Consider the following 24,439-nt stretch of genomic DNA (forward strand, 5'->3'; position numbering starts at 1 on the left):
CGGCAGTCTAGCCTACGTTCATTGTATGCCTTATCGTCCATTTAATGCTGCCTAAATAATAATTCGGCTTGACATGTTTCCCAGTCAATTTTACAAGGACTACAGTAAGTTTTCTTGATAGATTTATTGCTTGTTATTTCAAAACAAATGTGTCAGTGGTCTGAACAGAACACATTATTTGACACATACCATATTGAATAGTTCTAACCACGTGAGTCGTAGCTATATCACCTTGCGTTGTATAGTTAGTTACAAAAGTTGATTTGCTTTCTATATTTAGTATGTCTTATGTTTAATAACAAGCTGTAGTGACTCACCTCTTTCAATGGTGTTAGTACTGCGTCGGGTAGGATAATGCGCTTTCGTATCATAACCAACAGATGATCAGTTGCAATCCATTTATCCTTCAATCGCTCTCTAGCTGTTCCGTCTCCCTTGGTTGGGATTACTTGGGATCATCATATGGAAGGTATACTAATTAGAAGATTATCTCCCTTGTGCCATTTCCTCTCTGTGATAATCATCGTTACCGCTGTTAAATCCCTAAAATATAAATTATTCAATGGCAGCAGTCTGCAATACTTTTTAAAATTAGCAGTCCTCAATATATTGTAGGAGACCTCATTGATTTTAAAAACTTGCTGTACAAATGTAATTAATCAACAATAAGATTTACATAAGTCAAATATTTTTTTTACTGTGCTGGTTTTATATTTTATAACCAAATAAGTTAAAATACAAATTTAATAATTATTTGAATAGTTCATATATGTAAAATTATGATTTTAAGCTATCTGATGATGTCTGTATATTTTCTCCATCCAGCGCTTTCTGGACTGTACAATCTCGAGTTTCAACCCGCCGAATTATACTGAGGTGGATGATTATAGGTATATTGTGTGTCACTCTCACAATTACTAAACGAATATTGGCTGAGCCTGTGCACAAGCAGAAGAGATTCTTTATATGCATCTTTTACAAAAATGGGGAAAATTGGGGTGGTGTCTACATGATCGTATCAGTTAAGTAACGTAAAGACATACACTCAATTTAGTTAAAAATAAGTGTGGAGGGACAGAACAGTAGGATTTGTCCTTCCTCCCCTCTCTTCCGATTTTTTTCATAATCACTCTTTCATTTAAAGGTTTAGTTTTGGTTTTCCCTAGGTATGTCCTGGTTATTACTTCCTTAGTTTCAAGGACGCGGGTGACGAACATGGGACGCCTAAACGTATTGATTCGACTACAGTCAAATTTGCTTCTTCCACTGTCATTCTGAACACATATCCCATAAAAAGAAATAATTTCTAAAGTATCTAAATTAATTACTGGTGCAATGATTTTTTATTGATTTAAGACACATCAGTGGTGCCACAAAAATTTCTCAGAGACATTCAGTGATAGTTGTAAGGTTTGTTTTCTTTGAATTTAATTAAATTATTTTATCTTTTCAGGTAACCATAAAAGAAAATCAACCTTTGATAAACTTGAAAACACCTTACCTTCAGGCAGGTAGTGGATCGATGGATCTGGGACAAATGACAATAGATCCTAATGCACGTGTCAGTATAGACAATAGTTCAGCTGTGATAATATTTGAACCTAATGTTGAAAGACAAATGGAATTTGCATGTAGCGGACTTGGAAATACAGAGTATAATGGATTTGCTGGACAGTTTATTGTTAATTATGATGTTAATAGAACAAATGAAGGGGGAGACGTAAGATACATATAATACATACATATATATATATATATATATATATAGACAAAAGATTAAATTTTTATTGAATTGTATAGCCACATATATGGCCTAGGAGGACAAATTTGTTAAATTTTCCGTGCTTGGATCGGTTTTAATAGATTATTATGACGTCATTTCAGTATCCTTACTTCCTCAGACACTCGGGCTGATACAAATTCAAACTCGGAAAGTCTAACAAATGTCTCCTTAATCTTTACTTTACCACTGCAGCGGTTAGCGTATATTCTTATCTCCATTATTCGCAAATATATTCATGCAGGTACATTGTACACAAACAAGACACATAACCCACAGTATAGATGATGTGTTCTCCATTTGGCCTCACGGAACAGAAGCACTGAATAAATTTCTGATAAACACTAACAATACAGAAGAATCAATTAAATTTATAATGAAACAAAAAAACAACAATTCGCTGTCATTCCTGGATGTGCTTATCACAATACATAGGATATACAACCAAAGTTTACAGAAAACCAATCCACACTAACAGATTAATTAAATTACCGCTCCAACCAAATTAAACATCAAAAAAGTAATTATCAAATCATTATATAATAGAGCCTGAAGCATTTGCTCTAATAGAAATGCATTTCAGGAGAAAAAAGCAAAGGTTTTTGACAAAAAACGACTAATCCATATTTATAACCAAGGAATTTTACAAGATTGAAGAAAGGAAACAACAAAACACAACAAGCAATCTAGAAACACTAAAGAATGGATACAAAGATGATAACAATACCTTATGTAAAGAGCTTTTCAGGAAAATTAAAAAGGATAGGAAATAAGTATATCACTTCTTCTTCTTCTTCAGCCTTAAGTAATCCAACTTTGGACATAGGCCTCCCGCAAATCAATCCAGTGTTGTCTATTTTGCGCCACTTGCTTCCAGTTGTGTCCTCCGATCTTCATAATGTCACATTAAGAAGTATATCACATCACAATATTCAAAACAACCAACACACTGAGATCTTTCCTGTCCAAAATCAAACCCAACAACAATAAGGAAGATCATAAATATTAATATAAAACTTACAGCTACTTGTTACAAATCCAAATCAGATTCAGAAGATGAACTTTCAGAACCAAGATTTATAATAACTGGCTCGATCATTTTATCAGTAATATTGTCCAGCTTCCACATTTTTTCCTCTTCTTTAATAGTGTGATTTACTGCCTTTTCCCAGTTTTCAGGTTTTACATTATTTACGGCCTCCAAAAACAACTGTTTAACATCATGAATTTTAAAAGTGGTATTTTTTCTTGAAACTTCACTCTTTATCTGTGCCCATACCAGTTCAATCAGGTTTAATTCACAATGATATGGTGGGGATCTAAGTACTGTCATTCCACGATTTTTGGCAATTTCATCAATTTCGTATTTTTTAAATTTTTCTTTATGAAGGGCACACAACGAATAAAGTTCCTTTCTTATAGATCCGGGATGGTACGTAATATTTTTTGAACTCAGCCAATTCTGCAAGTCTTTTTTTAACCACTTGGTTGTGGGCAGTCCTTCTATAAGTCTGGAGTGATAACTTGCATTATCCATTACTATTACACAGTTCTTAGGAAGAAGATCTATCATTTGTTCGAACCATTCTTGAAAGACATCAGCGTTCATGTCTTCATGGTAGTCACCGGTACAAGTTGATTCAAAAGTTAATAAACCACCTTCAACAAAACCGTCTGAACTGCCAATGTGTATTATTATTAGCCTGCGTCCCTTTCCTGATGGTGGGTTTAAACCAGTAGATAAGTTATTTACAAAAGCGTGCCTTTGACTTGTAACAGTTTCATCCTGCCAAAATTTATTTGGTGTATGACCCTCGTTGATCCATGTTTCATCAAGATAAAATATTTTTCTTTTTTGGTTTCTCATTTCCTTTATGGTTCTTAGAAAATGTCTTCTCCATATGACAATATCGCTTCTTTCTAATAAAATAGACTTTCTGGGATTCTTTTTCCAGCGGAAGCCTATTTCTTTTAAAAGTTTCCATAACGTACTTCGACTCATTTCTGGGTAATCCTTATCATCTCGAACTGAGACAAGAACTTTATCCAATGTTGGAAATTCTTGTCTAAAGAAGAATTCATGCACTTTCCGTCGAAGTCCTTCTTTAAAATGATATTCTATTTGAAATTTTGGTTTCCCTGGAGCATTACGTAACATTTGAAAACTACCACATTTCTCTTCTTTAATAACTCTGTAAATTGTAGATTTCCCAACACCAAGTGTACTGCTAACTAACTCAACGGTCTCATCAACACTTTTACATAAACGTTTGTCTGTAAATGATTTAAAACAATTAAATATTAATGTTTTTTCATTAACTGTTAGAGGACCAAGTTTTCGGCGTTTACACGGCACTTCCAAATTTTCCATAACACTAGTATACACAATAAACTGCACCTTGCAACTGAAGTACCTACTTTTAGTGAACTGTTAAGAATTTTGAATACGCCACTTGGACCTTCCTATATACAAAATGGAAAAACCCACATCACTAACCCCTATCACATTTTCTGTGGAATAAGTTTAGAAGGTAATTATCTAGTCAATTACTGTCGTAGATTCCTGGAATTAAAGAATTAAATGTTTGATTGTTGAAACCCTTACTTCGTGGAATGCACTCATTTCAGATAAAATAAAACGTTTTATTTTATCTAAAGAATTAAACTTTATTTTGCAAATAGGCAAAGAATTAAACTTTATTTTGCAAATAGATAAAATAAAACGTTTTATTTTATCTAAAGAATTAAACTTTATTTTGCAAATAGGTAGGTACTTATTAAACTTTTATTGGTTATATATAACCAATAAAATAAACATCTTACATTTCTTGCAAATTCATTAGTACCTGTTAACCTCCATCACTCCGACACTGGCAACCTTATTTAGGGATTAGTAATCCTCACAACTATTGTATTCTATTCTGCTCCAACCTTTATACCTGGTGGTCATACTCAATTTAAAATTGTTTTCCTATATACTTCTGTAAACTTGTTGACAAATATCTGTTTTTCATTGGGTCACCCGTATCAACAGTTTAGGGATTTGCATACATAATTTATTGTTTTATTACTCTCTCATACATAAAAATACACTATAGAAGGATATAACATGAAGAGGAAATAATATTAATTACCAAATGATATAAACTTAAGAACTTACGACATGGCATCAGAGGGCAAAAATACTTATTACAACTTATTATGCAAGACAAAATTCGTGGAGAGCGAGATTTGAGAAGACGAAGCATATCCTGGCTTAAAGAACTTAGGGAATAGTTTAAATATAGTAGTGCAGAATTATTTAGAGTAGAGGTCAAGAGGGTTCGCATAAAAATGATGATTTTCAACCTTCTATAGAAGATGGAACTTGAAGAAGAAGAAGCAAATAGACTATTTGTGAAAAAGTTCTTTGGAGAGGTAGATTTTGAATTTTAATTTCAACGTTTCTAATACTAGAAAAAATGTACAAAGTCAACTACCTTTAAGCAATAACGTCACAGCATCTGTTTTAGATGAATAGTCCTGTATATTTTTATAGTATTAAGTTAATTTCACCTATTTATTTTGGCTGCATCATTTTCAGGTATTTTATCAAGATAATTTCTTCTTCATTTCCTTCGCACCACAAGCCTTAGATCCCATCCCTAAGCATATGGTTTTTATACTTGACACTAGTGGAAGCATGAAAGGTTTTAAAATTACCCAGCTTAAAGATGCAATGTCACAGATTTTGCCTCAGTTAAACGAAAATGATATCTTTACTATCATTCAATTTGAGTTATATGTTTATGATTGGAATATTAATAAGAATAAAAATGGCGTGTTTAATAACTTGGATATCGATTATATGCCTATTCCGTATGGGCATTTGGCTGAGAACTTTAAGGTAAGTAGAAGTATTATGGATTCAAACCATAGCGCAACCTTATAGCTTCTCCTATTTACAGGTTTATATAACATTTAAGTCATTGTGTATATCGAAACAGGTCACAAAACATTCTTAATTGCCAAGTTTCTATTTGGATAAGATGAAATTCATTATATACTTTCCCCTTCGGTTCTCCTATCATTACCACCTCGTTACGATTTCCGATTTTACAGCCTCACCAGTACAATTTTTATCCTTATTGTGGTATTGCGACCTCATATACACGACATAGACTTATAGAGTGTTGTCAATTCGCTTACTGCGTATTTCAATAATTCGGGGTTTCCCCTCTTCATTTCCTGTTTAAGCCAACTAAGTTATTTCTCAATTAATGAATACCTCAAAATATATTTATGATCTTAAAAACGGCAAAAGTATAATATTTATGTAATCTATATTTTAAACAGACACTTATAAATGACTATAATTTCTAAAAATTTTAACCTGATATCTATTGAAAGACATATAATAATTTTGGTTAATTTAGGTCAATGTAATACTTTTTTAAAAATATTTAACACAACTGGACGCAAATCAATAATATACCATAATCTTACAAATAGAAATAAACAATACGAACAAGTATTAGAGGTACGGAGCCTGATCTCAGCTAACGTAGGGACTGGCCACAATTTAGTTTTGGGAAAAATTTATCTTAATTTGACGAAGAAGCATATCAAAGTAGGCTAGATCAAAAAATTTAACAACAAAGCATAACGTGGGATCAAGATAACTAAGTTAGTTGGTAAAATAATTAAAACAACATAAAACAAACAAGGCTCTCGGAGGAATAAAAATAAACTCGAAAACGTACACTATAATGCTTACCCAAAGTATAGAAATATATCTGAAGAATGAATATAAGAGAGTTCGTAACAAGCTAATCAGGCCGAAGAAAACAATAAAACATGTGAAAGTTCATAAGAGGGACAAACAGTAGAAATTAAGGAATTAATATAAGTTATTCACATCAATAAAAAAGAATAGACAACATAATATTAGACAAATAAACCGAACAACAGAAACTGAACATGCTCTTGAAACTCCAGAAATAACATCAAATGAATTAACGCAAATGATAGAAACATGAGATCAAAGAAGTCATCACAAAGTTGAAAAAGAGAAAAGGAACTAATAAAATATGGCTTATACAGTTAACCATAACAGTTAACCATAATATTTAATAAAGGGTCATCACGAATACATGAGAAGTGGAAAACGAGTGTTATGATTTCTCTTTTTACAACAGGTGTACAATGCGACCCAAATACTTACAAAGGATTTGCTAAGTACTATTTTGAAATTATTAAACAAAATAATATCAAATAATCTGAAGAAAACGATTAGAAAAGTCCTTTGGCAGAGTGAGACTATCGGATGCGATACACATCTGTCCAACAGGTAATATCACTGGATATCATAAAATAATAGAGAACCTACATGTAAGAAACAGAATTGTTTGGTTTTTGGTACAAACGCACGAGGCGGAGAAAGTTTTCTGTTGACAAAAAGGGTCGATAATCAGTTAATAATAACATAGAAATGTTAAGAAAGTGATAAATTGATTTAGAAAGATATGAATAAAAAAATATATAACGGAGTGCTTTAAAACCGAAAGAAATTAATGGAATTAAACACATTTGTAGTAAAACTTATTCGTTAAAAACCCTATAATAGTGCTCTGATGTCTTTTATTGCAAAACGACAAAAAAAAAAAGTTATAAGGCTGAAAAGAAAATTTGTTCAAAAAATTCCTCTACCTAGGAATCACGATGAACTACACTTCCTCCGAGGGGTGAAATTGAAGAGAGGGAGAGGGAGAGAGACCATAGGAACGTTAACAAAATAATAAATAAAAAAATGTATAACAAAAAAACTGAGGTTAAGGTCGATTTATTGTCATTTTATTTTAAAATAACCAGAAAGAAAGTTATAAGGCCCAAAAGGTTTGTTTAAACTCACGGAAAACTACAGGCCGATAAGCTTACTTCCAGCAGTCAGCAAGATTATGGAAATAGTCATTCTCAGCAGACTCCAAGTGGAAACAGACCAGCTAAGACTAATTCCAGAAGCACAGTTCGGCTTCAGAGCAGACCACTAAAGTGAGCGACAAGTATTCAGACTAACAAAGTACATAGCAGTCGGATTTAGTGATATGCAATACACAGGAGCAGCCTTCCTGGATATAAGCAAAGCCTTCGATAGAGTCTGGCATAAAGGAATGATATATATAAAATAAGAGGAAATAAATATAGTGGGGCCATCACATGACTGATATCTTCATACTTGGAAAATCGAAGCTTCAGAGCCCGAATAGGGCAAGACCTCCATAAAAACTAAATAGGCAGTAGTACTTCAGGGACCGGTTCTGTTACCATTACTGTATATAATATACACCGCCGACGTTATAAGAATACCTAAAACACTACTCAGCCTTTATGCAAACGACACAGCGATTGCCGCCAAGCACAGACACATCGACATTGCGGTAAATTACCTACAAACAGCGTTAGACAACATAAAAGAATGAAGCATACAATGGAAAATCGCCATAAACTCCAAAAAATGCAAGCAACACTTTAGAGAAGGCAAAACCCAGAGGAACAACTAACGGTGCAAAACAATCCTATCGAAAAAGTGATGCTAAATACCTGGGAGTCATAATGGATTAAGGCTTAAACTTCAAAAAACATGTAGATACAACATTACAAAAAGCAAACATGGCCCAAGCGTCAATAAGAGGACTTACAGACAGAAAAATTAAACTACGAATAAAAACAAAAATAAGACTGATAAGTAGCATTATACTGCCTATACTAACATACGCATCAAAACAAGAGATACTGGCGAATATGTAAAATCAGCTCATAATTTTGTAACTCTATTAACGTAGACATTCACAACACTTTAAGATTTTTATTTCAGGACATCCTTCCAAAAAACTGCAAAAACGGCTTCCACCACCAAAATAATACAAAAAAATATACTAAAGAAAGTAGTGCAAAATAATAATATGTCTAATATCTCTCTCTTCTATAAAGTGTAAAAGATGGTGCATATTTCGTTGCACCCATGATTGCCATCGGATTCACACTACAAAAACTAGTATCCATCTTGCGATGGTGTTTCGTATATGTTTTCGTTATAAAATGAATATTTTTTAGACTAGTACAATAACATGTTATCCTCATTGGGAGTATTCAATACTTGCTGTAAATCAAAACTTGAACATGCTGAATCTGAGACTTAACTTTCTTTTGATCTTCTAAAAAAGTTCTTTACTTTCTTCCTTTTCTTTTAAATGTATGTCGTATGCCCGTTTCGACGTAGTGTTTTCTGTGGAAATCTTTGTTAAAAACGTTCCTAAAAACTTGAGTTAAACACAATCTTTCTTGCTTCTCCCATTTACCTCCTTATGTTTAATAAAAATTCTGTATAAGAAATAAACATTTCGCAATTCTTATGGTAAGTATTTTCTGATACTTCGATTTCGACAATAGTAGGATGGTACAGCTGGCAATTGCTTAATAAAATCGTGTATGTTATTGATCATGTCTGAACTTGTTATGTTAACAAGTTCGTGCTTGCCTCTCTGATCACTTTTAAATGTATTTTATACAGCATGTTTTATTGCATATCGCATAACCGTTTGCGAAATATCTTGGGTCTGTCATAAAAACTGCTGGCACACTTCAAGTATTTTATCGTCCCAACTGATAAAGTACTTATATGAATTTTGTCATCTGCTAATACTCTGCTTCTGTTTTTCTTCGCAATATGTCTACCTTTTTGACACATGATATTGACCAATTTCTCTGCTTTTCGTAATTACCAAGCCTCCAATAAAAATCGTGGATGTCATGCTACGTACTCTAAGTTATTTTAGCAGAGTTTTTTTACAGGAATTTTCTTTTACTGATCTAACTTTGCCAAAATTGTACTCGCATTTTTTAGTTTTTTTTTTGTTGGACTTTTTCTTTTTCCTCATTCCTGATTTTCCAGCTAAAGAGAGAGCTTCATTATGGTGGCTTGTATCTGTGTCCCAATTGGATGACGAATAGTAATCGGGGTCATTATAAAATGAATTTTCGGAACTGAATTTATTTGCCATGCCTTTTCCAATTATTACTTTATTTTATTTTGCTTTCTCAATTCGTCACTTTTTTCAGTTAGTTCAAATGTATTCCCATTTTCTAACAGAAATAGTGCTAAAGTTGCGTTTCTTTTGCGGTTAGGATCTAAACAATTATTCTGAACATACGTTTTTAAAATAGATAAAAAAGTAAGGTTTAAAGTAATTCTAGGCTTACTATGTAGCATTTTCATTGTCGTTGATATATATTTTGAAATCCCCTCGTATATCTATTAAATTGAAAACCTCTCTAGTTAAAACCCAAATAGTATTTCTTTCTTTTTACGTCGCCGAGTAAAATAAACCATTTTTAGAGTTGTTTATATTTCCTTGGTATTTTCTTTGATCGAAACCGCTTTTAGGATATTCTGCGTTTCAAATAAATATTCCAGTTTATGTTTTGTTTATGCTAAGTTAAGCGAATGAATTTAAAAGATTATTAGATCACTCTCGCGTAGGTCGCTGTCAGTAGTATAGTAATATTAATCACTGTTTTATTTGTTTGTAAGTCGTCTCTCATATGAGATATTTGTAATACGGCGAGTACAACAAAATAGAAGGATAACAACATGTTCCATTGTCCCAGTCTGAAGTCTGTATCCAGTGCCGTCCATTTCAACCTTACTTTATATGTCCGTGGTCATCGTTCTAGACCATAGAAGCAGTTCTTTGGTTCGTATGGCAGAGAGTTTAACCCCAGAAGTGCTAGTACATTGTTTTTTGTGAAAACTAAGGAAAGAAGAGCCTTTTTTCCTTTATCCAGCAAAATAAGGATTCTTCGAAGTAGCGTCCTTTTTCAAATAGCTAGAGGTCTTTCTTGTTGTTTTTATTTGCCCTTTTGTCCAGGAGATTTATGTAAGTATCAATTTGTTTAATTTTGTTTGTAGTTGCCCCTATCCAACCCCATTGCCATTCACTTATCCACGGCACAGGTCTCCAAATAAGCCCTGAGTGCCGTTCGCGCAGTATCGTTTATTTTGCTTGCCCTATCTCCTCCCCAGTAACTTCTGTCCCAATTTTCCAACCCCTATAATTATACCCCATGTGGTAGGCAAAATATTTCGGTACAACTACACTTTGGCAGTACCTTCTTAACAATAATAGCATTAGGTTAATGGAAAAACATGATTTTCGCCAAAAATGTCACGCTACTTTGCCAAAAATGTATCGATTTAATACATCTTAAAAATTATGGCAGATAAGGAAATATTAGAGTATGCTAAATTTTAACCAGATCGACTCGACAGTTTATAAGTTATTAAATTTGTTTATTCCTCAGAACGATTATTTAAACAATTGTTGTATTGGCTTAAACAGTAACTCCAGGCATATTTTTTAAATCACAAATGATTTTTTGAGGCTTAATTTTTAAGGTTTATTAAAAAAATCATTAAAATCATTTATAACTTTGACATTTTTTATGCTACACGCTTTTATGTAGGCTTAGTGAAAAGTTGGTGAAAAAAATACAGTTTATGTACTTTACAAAAAAAAACAGAACCTTTTATGACCAATAGGAAACAAGGCAGTATTTTTCTGAAAATCAAATTTTCATTGTTTATTACCATTAAGAGCGGAAAATTAAACGGATTCTAAATGAAGATCTAAATTTTATGAATCAATTTATAGACGAATTAACTTATAGGTAAAAGAAGACCCCAACAATTATACAGGTATAAATCTACTGAACACCGCACTTTAGCTTACCACAAAAGTCCTAACAAACAAAATCAATAAACTAACAACTTTATCAGATGAACAACAAGGATACAGATCCGAAAGATCCTGCGTAGACGCCGTATTTGTACATATGTGCATATCTATGTTTTGTAGACCAGACAAAGGCTTTCGATCGCATCTAAGTTGAAGACGTCTAACACTTACTATATAAAAGAATCATACCAATCAATATTATACAAACCATCTAAAACATCTACTTCCACAATCGAATACAGGCAAAGATTAATTGAAAACTAACACAGTGTATACCAGTACAACGCGGAATCAGACAGTGTGACTTATCCACTTCTCTTTAATACAATAATAGCCGAACTAATACAAGCAATACGTAAAGGTACTGGTTATAGAATGGGGAACAAAGAAATCCAAATATTATGTTATGCAGACGACGCCGCATTAATCGCCGAGACAGAAGACGAGCTCCGAAGATTAACAAACATCTTTAATACAACAGCCAAGAAATACAATATGATAATATCGGCAGAAAAAACCAAATGTATGACAACATCTAAATACTCACTACGATGTAAAATTGAAATTGATGGGAAAATAATAAAGCAGGAAGCAAGGTTTAGATATATGGGAATAGATATAACTAGTTACGGAGATATTGAAGAAGAAGTACGACAACAAATCTTAAAAGTCAGTAAAGCGGCAAGATCTCGTAATGACACAATCTGGAAGAACAAACACCTAAGACAAGAACCAAGGACGCAGCAATTAGACCTATATTAACATACACAGCGAAGACAAGATCTGGCACATCTAAAACGAGACGACTAATAGAAACAACAGAGATGAAAATACTTCGACGAATATCAGTTAAAAGTCTGTTGTTTAGGGAGAGAAGCTAAAACATAAGAAGAGCATGCAATATAGAAGACATAAATGGATGGGTGACAAAACGAAAACAGGAGTGGAACGAACACATTAGTAGAATGGCAGAGGATAGGTTAGTAGTAGCATGAGATAAGTCACCAAATGGACAAAGAAGTATTGGCAGACCAAGAAAAAGATGGTGCAATAATTTAAAAACAAACTTTAAAGACTATATACAAGAAGGAAGAAGAAGAAGAGCTTATAGATGGCATATACAGTATAGTGGCGGATCTAGACATTTGCCTTAGGAGTTTACCTTCCAACTTGAGGGGGAACTTCCAATGAAACATCATCAAAAAGACATCTTCTTCTTAAAGTGCCCTCTCCTCAATGGAGGTTGGCTACTACAATTTTAAACTTTTCTCTATCTTCAGCTGTTCTTATTAGCTGTTCAAAATTTAGCCCTGTCCATTGTCGGATGTTTCTGAGCCACAATAGTCTTTTCCTTCCTAGGCCTCTCTTTCCCTCGATTTTTCCTTTCACTATAAGTTGGGCATTTTGGTACTTATTATTTCTCAGTATGTGGCCTAGGTATGATGTTTTTCTAACTTTTACTGTGTTAAACAGTTCTCTTTCCTTGCCTATTCTATGCAGCACTTCTTCGTTTGAGGTATGCGATGTCCATGAAATTTTGAGTATTCTCCGGTAGATCCACATTTCAAAGGCCTCCAATTTATTTACGGTTGATGTTTTAAGGGTCCACGTTTCAACTGCATATAGAAGAGTCGACCAGACGTAGCATAATAAACGTAGTCGAATTTCGAGTTTTATTCGAGAATCACAAAGCAGTTTTTTTTATTTTTTCGAAAGATTTTCTGGCCTGTTCTATTCTCGATCTTATTTCTAGATCAGGATTTAGGCTGCCATCGATCCAACATCCCAGGTACTTAAATCTATTGACCTGTTCTAAAATGTGCCCATTTATTGTGCAAGGTTGAGGTACGTTTTGGTTTTTTCGGATTGACATCACTTTGGTTTTTTTAATGTTTATTTTCATACCAAATTGCTCACAGGTCGAGTTGGTCTTGTCGATGAGACGTTGTAGACCTAAGTCGGAATCCGTAATTAACACTGTATCATCGGCGTATCTGATACTGTTGATATTTACGCCATTCACATTGACTCCATCCTTGGAATCCTCCAATGCTTCTTTAAATAGAAACTCGGAGTAAAGATTAAACAGCAGAGGCGACAGAACACATCCTTGTCTAACTCCCCTCCTAATTTCTACTTCTGCGGATGTGGAACCTTCGATCCTAACTCTGGCGTTTTGGTTCCAGTACAAGTTTTTTTAAGAATTTGATGTCTTTTTCATCTAAACCGACTTCTTGCAAACGTTCTAATAGTAGGTCGTGTCTTACTCTATCAAATGCTTTTTCGAAGTCTATAAAGCATATAAATATATCTTTCTGTTGGTCGTAGCCTTTTTGGGCGAGAACTAGTAAACTGAACAGGGCTTCTCTCGTTCCCATGCCGGCTCTGAATCCAAACTGATCGTCTCCGATGATTGTTTCGCACCTTCTATAGATACGATTATGTACGATTTTTAGTAGGACTTTTACTGCATGACTCATAAGGCTTATCAGACGGAACTCATTGCAGTGTTGTGGGTTTGGCTTTTTTGGTAGTGGGATGAATATTGACTCCAGCCAATCTTGGGGTATTTTACCTGTATCATAAATGCGATTGAATAAAAGGACAAATATTTCGATATTTTCTTCGCTGATTAATTTTAACGTTTCTGGGTATATTCCGTCTGGACCTGGGCTTTTATTTGTTTTAAGATGATTAATTGCATTTATTATTTCAGATTTCAGAATTGTTGGCCCTTTGTTGTTATTTTCCAATCTTGGTTCTTCTCGTATGTTGTGAAAAAGAATTTTAATATAGTTTTCCCATTCTTTCAGTTTATCTTCCGTTGATTCTAGCAGTTTGCCATCCGTGTTCAGCATGGTGTGAAAATTCGTTCTCTTGGTAGTCGATGTAAACTCTTTTACCTTTTTATGTAAATTAAAAAAATCGTGCCTTTGTTGTAGTTCTTCTATTTCCAAAAAAGACATAAAAAAGATAAACCCACACTACACAAAAAATATACATAATACATTTTCTTTAATATTGGACTTTCTTGGGGGGAGGGAATTTCCTTATTCCTCCCCCCTCGTGTATCTGTCCCTAATACAGTAAAGAAGTAAAAATTTATAAACCGTTAAATTGATGGTACCCGTAAAATGCCGCTACGGAAAAGTGGGGGGATGAATTGTCCGGTTCTATGGCACGTAGGACCTTATTTTTTTTTAACTGGATGTAAGAACTCAAATTTAAAGTTTAGTTTAGTTTAGTTTAGTAAAATTATACACGGAATGTTAAAAAGTACAAAAATATTATTATTTCTTTTTTATTAGCTACTTACCCTTAGAAATTTTAATAGCTTCATTAAATGCTATTGTAAAAGAATAAACTATTTTTTTGAAAAAGAAATTAATAAAAGATTTAAATGTTTTGTATTAATTTTTGTTGTTATACATTTATATAAATAATATACACTTATCAATAAAATGTAAACATATCTTACGAAATAATAGGAAAATTCAATAACTTGTTTATGGAAAAATTTAATTAATTTTTTTTTCCGGGATTTTCCGATTTTTGCGGCATGTGAAAATAGCACAATTCTTATTATTTAACCCCAGTTTAAAAAAATTAAGGTTTTACGTACCATAGACAACGAGATATTTCAAATTTTACCAACACACTTTGAAGTTCCATTCTAAAAAAAAACGGAGCTAGGACAGTGCTCCCCTCGACTATTATGTGGCGGTATTTTACGAGTACTATCACTTTAACGGCTTATAACTTTTTACTCCTTCACCATCTATAAGTTGGATCATAAAATTTACATCTTTGTTTAGAATCCGTTCAATTATTATCATTAATTAGAAGAAGAAAAGAGATTAAAAATATTACCATTAATAAACAGTGAAAATTTGATTTTAAGAAAAAAATCTTGGTTTCTATTATTTACAGAAGGTTCTGTTTTTGTCGTAAAGTGTGTGTTTTGACCAGCTTTTCATTAAGACTACGTACAAGCGTATGGCATATAAAATATTAAAGATATAAATGTCTATAAGCTAAAATGTCAGCCCTTTTTTTTATAGTCAAAAAATGTTTTCTTCATCATTTAAGATTGTTAAAAACCCAAAGCAAAATTAGCTGTACGTCTTCGCGAATTTTTATCAGCTATTTAGAACCTTCTAATATCTGTATAAGATTTTTACGTGAAATCAATGATTTTTTCATAAATAGACTAGTCTAAGTCGTTTTCGTTTGGTGCCAGCAATCTCTCTATTTCTTGGGCAGTAATCTCTCTTGATAACTGGTTAAATAACAAATTTATATGCTTAACAAAATGTAGAATGCAAAAATGGATATGCTTAACCGCTTTTATGTTACAGTCGTATACTCCCTCAATTATAGAAGCCTCCAAGGAAAATATTGAAACAATGAAATCGGTCATTGACAACTTAAATGCTGTAGGTGGTACGAACGTTTTAGCAGCGTTAGAAGTTGGATTAATGGCTGTATCATCGGCCCAAAAAAAATTCCCGAATAAATATCTACCCATTATCGTCTGTCTTAGTGACGGAAAGCCAGATACCCGGTCTAATGTTGCAGATAATATAACTTATATCGACGAAGTGGTAATTATATTTCTATAATTTTATTACAATTTATTAAAAAAAATAAAATAGGATATATATGTATGTATATAAATATATACACATATATATATATATATACATATATATATATATATATATATATATATATATATATATATATATATATATATATACTAAACGAGAAAAAAAAAATACAAGAAAAACTGTATGCGAGCACTATTATTCATTTCTTTAATTTTTAGTTTGACCGATGGCTTCATTTGGATTTTGTTAAAGCTCTATTGGGTCAAACCACACTAGTATCGTTCAGTTGTTTGCTATTCGTTGTTAAATGGCATAGTTTCAAATGTGGCTTGCTCAAAGAAAAAAACCCGAAGTTTTTTTGAAAAGGATTTAAATTTTTTTTTATAATATATCCCATGGAGGATGGACCAATTTAGATTATTAGTTAAAAAAAAAAGAAGGAAAGAGATATAAAGATCTTATTTGTGCTGTATGGGGTGTTTTATTTGTTCTGCATGATGAGAAAGTAAAATATATCTGGCTCATCAATGTCGGTGTTTTTATTTAGGCATGCTGGATATTTTAGAATTTGGCACATTTCAAGAATGGATTGCTTGTGATAATTTTGTTGTTTGCACGGTATTTTGGTATTCGTGAAATTTATATTGTCTTTAGTTAAAATTGCATGTTGTGCCAGGGCACAAGATGGTTTAGAAATCCTAATGTCGCTTTTGTTAGAAATCCTAATGTCGCTTGTTCTGGTTCTGGTGTTTTTAAGGCTATTTTAACAGTCCATTAAACATTTAACACCTCCATAATTACAATGGCTATGCTCCTAGATTTTACTGCCTGCCCAAAATTCACAAGCCACAACTGAGTATGCGACCCATATTCTCGTCAATAAATGCTCCGAATACGAATATAGCTCAATTTCTAACGAACATTCTTTCACAAGCACACAAATTATAATAATGACTTCAACATAACAGATTCTTTTCAGTTCAGTGAATTTATTAATAATTATCAATTACCCAGAGGCTTTGTATTAGTAAGATTTGACGTAGTTCCTCGTTCACAAATCTTCCACTTTTCAGTGTATTAACTTCTCTCCGCTACCATTAGAATCAAATCGCACCCCACAGTTCGGTATCTTGGGACACCGCACCTTATCAGCTCTTAGCAGCTTTGATCCTCACCTGAAATGTATGCGTGAATTTGAGGTTAATAACAGTATCCCGTTTTTAGATATGCAAATTATTCGTGCACATGCTAACAGATTAGTCACTACCTGGTACGGAAAAGAGATATCTAGTAACCGTTTCTTAAATTACCATTCGACACACCCAATCAAATATAAACTTAACCTTGTACAAGCCCTCAGTCTTAGAGTACACACGTTGACACACCCGCTATACAAAGAAGAATCTTTCAATCTACTGAAGTCCATTCTCATAGATAACTTCTATCCCGCATACATCATCAATAAATTTCTATATTTTAAAAGCTACGGGCAGTCCATTACTGAAACACCCAACGGACTAACATTAGCGTCCATTTCTAATAAAATACAGATGAATAATTCCCCATTCGCCCCTGAACAAACCACAAAATATGCTTCTCTCCCGTTCTTCCCACAAATAATAAACAAGCTTACCAAACTTTTTAAAAACTTCATTGTTAAAATAGCCTTAAAAACACCAGAACCGTAGGAAAGTTATTTTCGAAGACAAAAACTTTATTGGCCCCTTTAGAACAAACTAATGATTTCTATCAGATACCCGGGTTATTTTTTCTTTTATCAATTCCCTCGATAATCGTACTTCACTGCATTCCAAATAAACACATGTACGAAAGCAAGCTACATGTGGAACTATGACATTTAACAACGGACAGCAAACAACTTCAACAGCTCCAAGATCTTCGATGTCGTAAAAACAAATAAAATGTGGCATAAACTTAGAAAAATGGATACACCAGAATATATAATCTATTTATTACAAAAACTATATGTATATAATATTGCTAATCTAAGAGTTAATAATGTGGTTTCGAAAATCTTCAAATTAAAATCAAAAGTTCGACAGGGATGCATAATATCCCCTATTCTATTCAATATATACATATATATATATATATATATATATATATATATATATATATATATATATATATATATATATATATATATATATAGTGAACATATTACGCGTAACGTTTTTGAGGAATGGCAAGGTGGGGTAATGATAGGAGGAAGAAAAATCAAAAGCCTACGTTATGCTGATGACACTGGTATATTGGTGTCATCACCAGAAGAACTTGAACAAATTATGAATAGGCTAGGCACGGTGAGTACGGAAGACGGTTTGAAAATAAATATGCAGAAAACCAAAGTGATGATCATCGATAGAATCAGAAACAACCAGGCAGAGATAAGAATCATGGCAAGTTACGAAGTGATCAGGCTATTTAATTTCTTAGGCTCCGTTATTACTAATAGTGGAGCAGGCGAAGACGAGATCCGTCGGTGCATCACAATGGCCAGATCGGCAACAGCCAAACTCACAAAAAATTTGGAAGAACACTGACATCACAGTAAGACACAAAATTACGCCTTGTTCGAGCATTAACAATTCCTATTGCCACCTCAGCTTCAGAAACTTGGACAATAAAAAAAGCCGATTCAAAACGTATAATGGCATTTGAAATGTGGGTCTACAGTAGAATGGACCGCTCACACAAATAACTCAATTCTAGCAGAACTTAACATAAAAACTAGACTCATCACAACTATCAACCAAAATATACTGAGATATTTTGCACATATAACTGGAAAAAGAGAAAGCATGGAGCGAATGATAGTTGAACGTAACGTAGCGGGTAAAAGATCCAGATGAAGATCTCCAGTATGATGGTCGAACCAGGTAAAGGAAATGACTGGTTAATCATTCTCCGAAGCAAAACAATACGCACAGGAGAGAGATAATTGGATAGAAATAGTCAAACAAATTACATGACGCCACTACATCCTTACGAAGTAGAAAAGATTGACTAGAAGGAGCAAACAACTATACCATGAAAGTATACTAATGTGGTTTGACCTTTGAAAGTGCTTTAACAAAACGTCCAAATGAAGTCAGGAGTCAAAATAAAAAAAAACCTAAAAATTAAATAATTGAACAATAGTACTCGCATACAGTTTTTCTTGTGTTTTTTTTTCCTCCTTTAGTTTGCTAAGTTTTAACAAGTTATCGTAGAGTTTTCTTAACATCATAAAAACCTACAAATTGTTTTGTAAGTATGAATCCTATTTGTTTTGTACTTATACTTTAATATCATTACTTTTTGTAGAGAAGTAAGGATGCTTTTAAAAAATAATAAAATCCAAACGTATTCTAGTAAACCATTGAAGTAGTTGACGTCTTTCATTTGCCAATAATTGACCGATCAAACCGATGCAGAGCCGCAGCAACTTTATGTAAAAAGGATTTTTCCCATATAGGATTCTTCTGTCCATGATATTGCTGGACATTTTAATGTCGTCTGGTGATTCCTGCTTAGAGTGATTTCGATCAAGCGTAGTTCGCTTACCTCCAGCGGCTTACATGCACTGGTACCTCAGTCTAAGATTCTCAGCAGCAATAAAGTCTTTAAGCTACTACCACCTCTACATTTTATTAGAAGCTACATATATGTAGAATAGGAAGCTATAATGGCTGCATATCGGCTAAATTGATCCGTGCATTGGTTGACAGAGACCGGTTGGACTGATCAGTGTCACATTTTAAGAACCTCCTGCTAGGTTTATTTTTTTTTATCGTGACGAGTAAGTAAAACAAAAACCAGTAATGGAGACAGTTAATGGAGCTTACTTTGGCAGGATTATTTTTATTTACGCTGGCCATCAGATAGCCCTAAAGACTATGGAAACATCCAGAGTTATTTCCAAGGTTGTTTAGAATGTAAAAACACCCCGATATACTTGCAAAATGGGATTTGTGCATGGCCTCTGGTACCCGAACCTGTAATTGGAGTGCATTTAAGTACTAGCCGAAGTACTCTCAAGGAACTTCTTTCAAGAAGATTCCATGATTTTTTTGTTAATGATGATGATAGACTTTATGTAGCGGGGTCGTCTAGAAGTCTCTCAACTCCTACTTAACCGTGGGAAGTGCTTATTGGAGGTCAGCATGCTCAGACGGCACCTATATATACTTGGTCTAAAAACAGCCTAAGATGTCGTCGAACCCTTCTGTCTTGTGTAAGATTCGAGCACTGGCATATCAAAGGTAGGTTCAGCGTTTATCCAGCCAAACCACCTGAAGTAGAGAAAGGTCTATTAAGAGATTAGACGCATGGAGCAGTTGGGTGGGTTTATACTCTGGGTTCCTTGGTGAATAACAGGAGACTTTGAACAGCTAAGTCTCTGAGTGCCGAAGACTGAAACAAGAAGAAAATTGTCGATGACGTCATATTTCTGAGAGCAATTAATAAAAAATCAAATAAATTCGACCAGAATATAAGAAACTGAACAAATAAATTAACCTATTTCAGAATTTTTCATAAAATCTACCAGATTATTAGAGTTCCATAAGCGGCAACACAGAATAAATTATTTGTTATAATTAAAAAAATATTTGCGGGTAGCATTTGGTCATTTATTGTATAAGTGTACTGTTGTAGATAACAAAATTGAACCAAGCTAGTTATAAAACTCCAATATATTCGTTATCCTTCGGTGATGTACCAATTCAATACAGAAACTTCCTGATAAGCCTAAGTGGCCATAATTTTGGGGAGGAGCATAAGGTATTTGTTGACTTGGATTCATCGCAATATATTCAAAAATTCTACGAAACTATTTCTGTACCTTTGTTAAGCAACGTCGCTGTCAATAATTTACCACCATCTGCTCAAATCACTAAAATAAATTTTCCAATTTTTTTTAACGGATCGGAGTTAGTGATTGCTGGAAAAGGTAAGACATTTTATTTAAAAATATATTAAATTATTGGTACCTATTTATTACCTTTTTTGTTTTGGAAGACTAACCATAGTGCAGCCAATTGGCTTATTGTTTTTATTTATAGTTCAAAAGATACCTTACCGAACTAGAGCAAAACATTACATTTATATCACTTTAAGCTATACTTCTTTTCTCACCTTTGACATTTTTCCCGCTATGATTCTTTGCGTACCTTACCTACCGTATCTTTGCATTTTTAAAAAATGTATAAATAAATATTGTGTTATTTTCTTTAGGGGTTGAAAACAACAAAACCTCGTCAGTAACAGTTTCAGCAAACTCAAAAAAAGGCCTCAAGAACTTTGAACCACAGGTAGGTGTTCCTTTAGCAAGATTAGAACGAATTTGGGCGTATTTAACAGTAAAACAATTGGCCGATCAATATTATACAACAAGAAACAGCACTCTTGCCAAAATTGGATTAGAAATAGCTATGAACCATTCCTTGGTAACCGATTTTACTTCTTTGGTTGTTGTTAAATCAGGTACGCCTAATGAAACCGTGGATATTGAAGATGCTTATAGTGGGATATTTCCAAAAAAACCCAGTGAATTACCAATGTGCAAAAATATAACAAGTACGTATTTAGCCAATAAAGTGATCATTAAGGTATTAACAATTTTTACTAAATATTTCATTACTTAATATTGGTCCAACATAACTAACTAAAAATTACAATTTTTTGATTTTTTTTTTATTTATGTCCTTAGATGAATAGGGCATGTAATCAAGTCAGAGGAAGGTGCAATAGTCAGAAAAGATTTTGACAGAAGAAGGCCGATAGAACAAGTCAGAGAAAGAACGAGACTTAGTTATTAGTTATTAAGATAATTTAGAAGACGATTTAAAATCTACTGGAGTTAAGAGCATGGAGAAGAGTTAGCAGAGACAGGGGTGAATGGAAGATTGTTTTAAAGAAGGCTTTGGCTCATAGCGAGCTGTGGTGCCACTGATGATGATATTTTTTGGTTCCATCTAGTGAACTATTTTTAATAATGCGATATTGCAGTCGCCTGGGAAAAAAGGTGACACGACACAAATCATTTTGTTGTCGAAATAGGCATAAAGATAAAACAATTTGAGTTGTTACAGAACAGTTGTTTTGAACAGAATGTGCGATATTTTCACTTCTTCCTTTTCATAGTATCTAGTATCTAGGATTTGTTATTTTTCATTTCTAAAAGTGCCGTTTTGATTTCGTATGGAGTTATTTCTGTTATTGATTCTGATCTGTGATTTTGGGCAGGGGCTGATCTTGCCTTTCGTGGGTGCTCTCATACATTTCGCGATAAAAGGATTTGACAACCCCAAGTATTTTGGTTGTATCAGTAGTAATGTTTCCATCTTTGTTTTTTTTATTTTGTACACATATTTTAGTTGCCTATGTTGTTCGTATTTTACCTCAAAACTTAAACTTTTGTTTTCTTGAATTATTTTAGTTATTTCTCTTGTATTGTTTTCTCTTACGTCTTTTCAGATTGACCGGTAGATATCTTTATTTAATTTCTACTTAGTTTTTCTTTATGGGTCAGAACGGTCGGGCAACGCTCCCTTTCCGTTTTTTTAGATTTTTAGATTTAGATTTTTTAGGTATTTGCTTGATCTACCTCTTCTATTGCATCTTGCGAGTCTTATATATGTCTGGTAAGTGTATCTTTATACAGGTCGTTGTTTTCTGGGGAATCCAACTTTTTTTTTTCTTATTTTTAGGATCATCTTTGTTCTTTACAATCTGACATTTAATATTATCTTAGCTTGGAATAATCTGTGGTCGCTTCCTATTGAAAATTTGTGAAATTCTTTGATGTCTTTGTTTATTTCTTTTCTGTTTGTTATGATATAATCTACTTCATTTTTAACACTGCCATCTGGGCTGATCCATGTCTATTTACGCTGTTGCTTTTTATCGAAAAATAATGATAAATAAATCATCATCATGTTTAAACCACATTTTCGCATTAAAGTGGTCCATAATTATTGTGTAATAACTGGTGTGGCATGTAACGCTGTTTCTAGGTCTTCATAAAATTCTTTAATTTTTTCATCCGACTGGGTAGTCGTTGGAGCATATGTCTGGATTACCTTAATCTTGCATTTAGTTTGAAGATGATGTATAAAATCCTGGGGCTTATGCTGATAATTTCAAATATATTTTGTGTGTACGTTCTATGTATAATGAATCCTATTCCACCATAAAATAGACAGGACATTACAAATTACAAAAAATTGTAAATACATTTTTAAATATAAATACGTATTTTCAGGAATTTGCTCGCTGCCTCAGGATAGTAGAAATTGCGGCAGTTTTACCGTTAACTGGTTTTATAGTACACTTAAACATCAATGTGAACAGTTTCAATATGGGGGTTGTGGCGGAACCGATAATAGATTTGAAAGTAAGCAAGCATGTGACGAAACTTGCGTGAATCCAACGGGTTCAGGTAAAACACTGTATAATTTTTAACCCAAGTTTTTTTTTATTTATATGTTTTAATTCTAGAGAGATGTAAGCTCCCAATTTCTTTAGGCACGTGTAACAAAGGATTACGGCAATGGTTTTACGACCACCCCAAACATACATGTGTACAATATGTGTACGGTGGTTGTCTTGGCAATTCCAATAGGTTTAATTCAAGAGCCGAGTGTTTAAAATTATGCAATCCGAATATGTTAAATGACACTACAAACGTTAGGCCGACTATTAAGAAAAAATGTATTAAAGTAACATCTACGAAGTTAAGGACATATAATATTTGTCTATCCTAGTACCATTTTTATTTATTAATAAATTTTCTTTTAAGTTTTGATGATGTTTCTTTTTACTTAAATATTTATCAAAAAACTAAAGGGGTTTAGGCTCAAAACCTACCTCAAAATACTCTTGCACCTAACCGAAGCAGCCTAACCAAGTCAACAAAAACACTTCATTAAAGTCAAGAAGTATTATATAATGTCAAAATATATTTTGGTCTTCTTTCTTCCTTTCAATGTTCTCGTTTGCAGCGCTTGGTTTGTGCAACCACATCCGCTTTTGCATCGCTTGATTTGTGGTATCTGATTTTCATTGTTTTTGGACTAATAGAAATTTTTTTCTGTGAGTACTATTTGCGGCACCGTACCTACTTCTCTGATTGGTTGTCTTCAGCAACCACTTGGCTAGACCCCGATTAGAATGTCAATCAATTGGTATTTTCTCTTTTCACCCTCTGTATTCGGTAAAATAAGAATCATCCTGAAATACTTCACACTCAAGGGAGCGGCATCAACACAAAT

The 24,439-nt window shown here is 33.3% G+C and overlaps 1 protein-coding gene across 1 annotated transcript in view; it reads left to right on the top strand.

The window, feature by feature from the left end:
- LOC140445259 (inter-alpha-trypsin inhibitor heavy chain H4-like) overlaps positions 1 to 23,971 on the top strand; it is a 43,106-nt gene extending 19,135 nt beyond the window's left edge. Inside the window, exons 4-10 of the mRNA XM_072537177.1 lie at positions 1,454 to 1,720; positions 5,364 to 5,666; positions 15,912 to 16,157; positions 20,823 to 21,117; positions 21,402 to 21,743; positions 23,431 to 23,607; positions 23,667 to 23,971. Of these exons, the coding sequence (XP_072393278.1) occupies positions 1,454 to 1,720; positions 5,364 to 5,666; positions 15,912 to 16,157; positions 20,823 to 21,117; positions 21,402 to 21,743; positions 23,431 to 23,607; positions 23,667 to 23,932 (1,896 nt within the window). The 3' untranslated portion in view covers positions 23,933 to 23,971. The remainder of the gene's footprint in view (positions 1 to 1,453; positions 1,721 to 5,363; positions 5,667 to 15,911; positions 16,158 to 20,822; positions 21,118 to 21,401; positions 21,744 to 23,430; positions 23,608 to 23,666) is intronic.
- The last annotated feature ends 468 nt before the right edge of the window (positions 23,972 to 24,439 follow it).

The sequence above is a fragment of the Diabrotica undecimpunctata genome, chromosome 7 (assembly GCF_040954645.1).
Source record: "Diabrotica undecimpunctata isolate CICGRU chromosome 7, icDiaUnde3, whole genome shotgun sequence".
NCBI classification, from domain to species: Eukaryota; Metazoa; Arthropoda; class Insecta; order Coleoptera; family Chrysomelidae; genus Diabrotica; species Diabrotica undecimpunctata.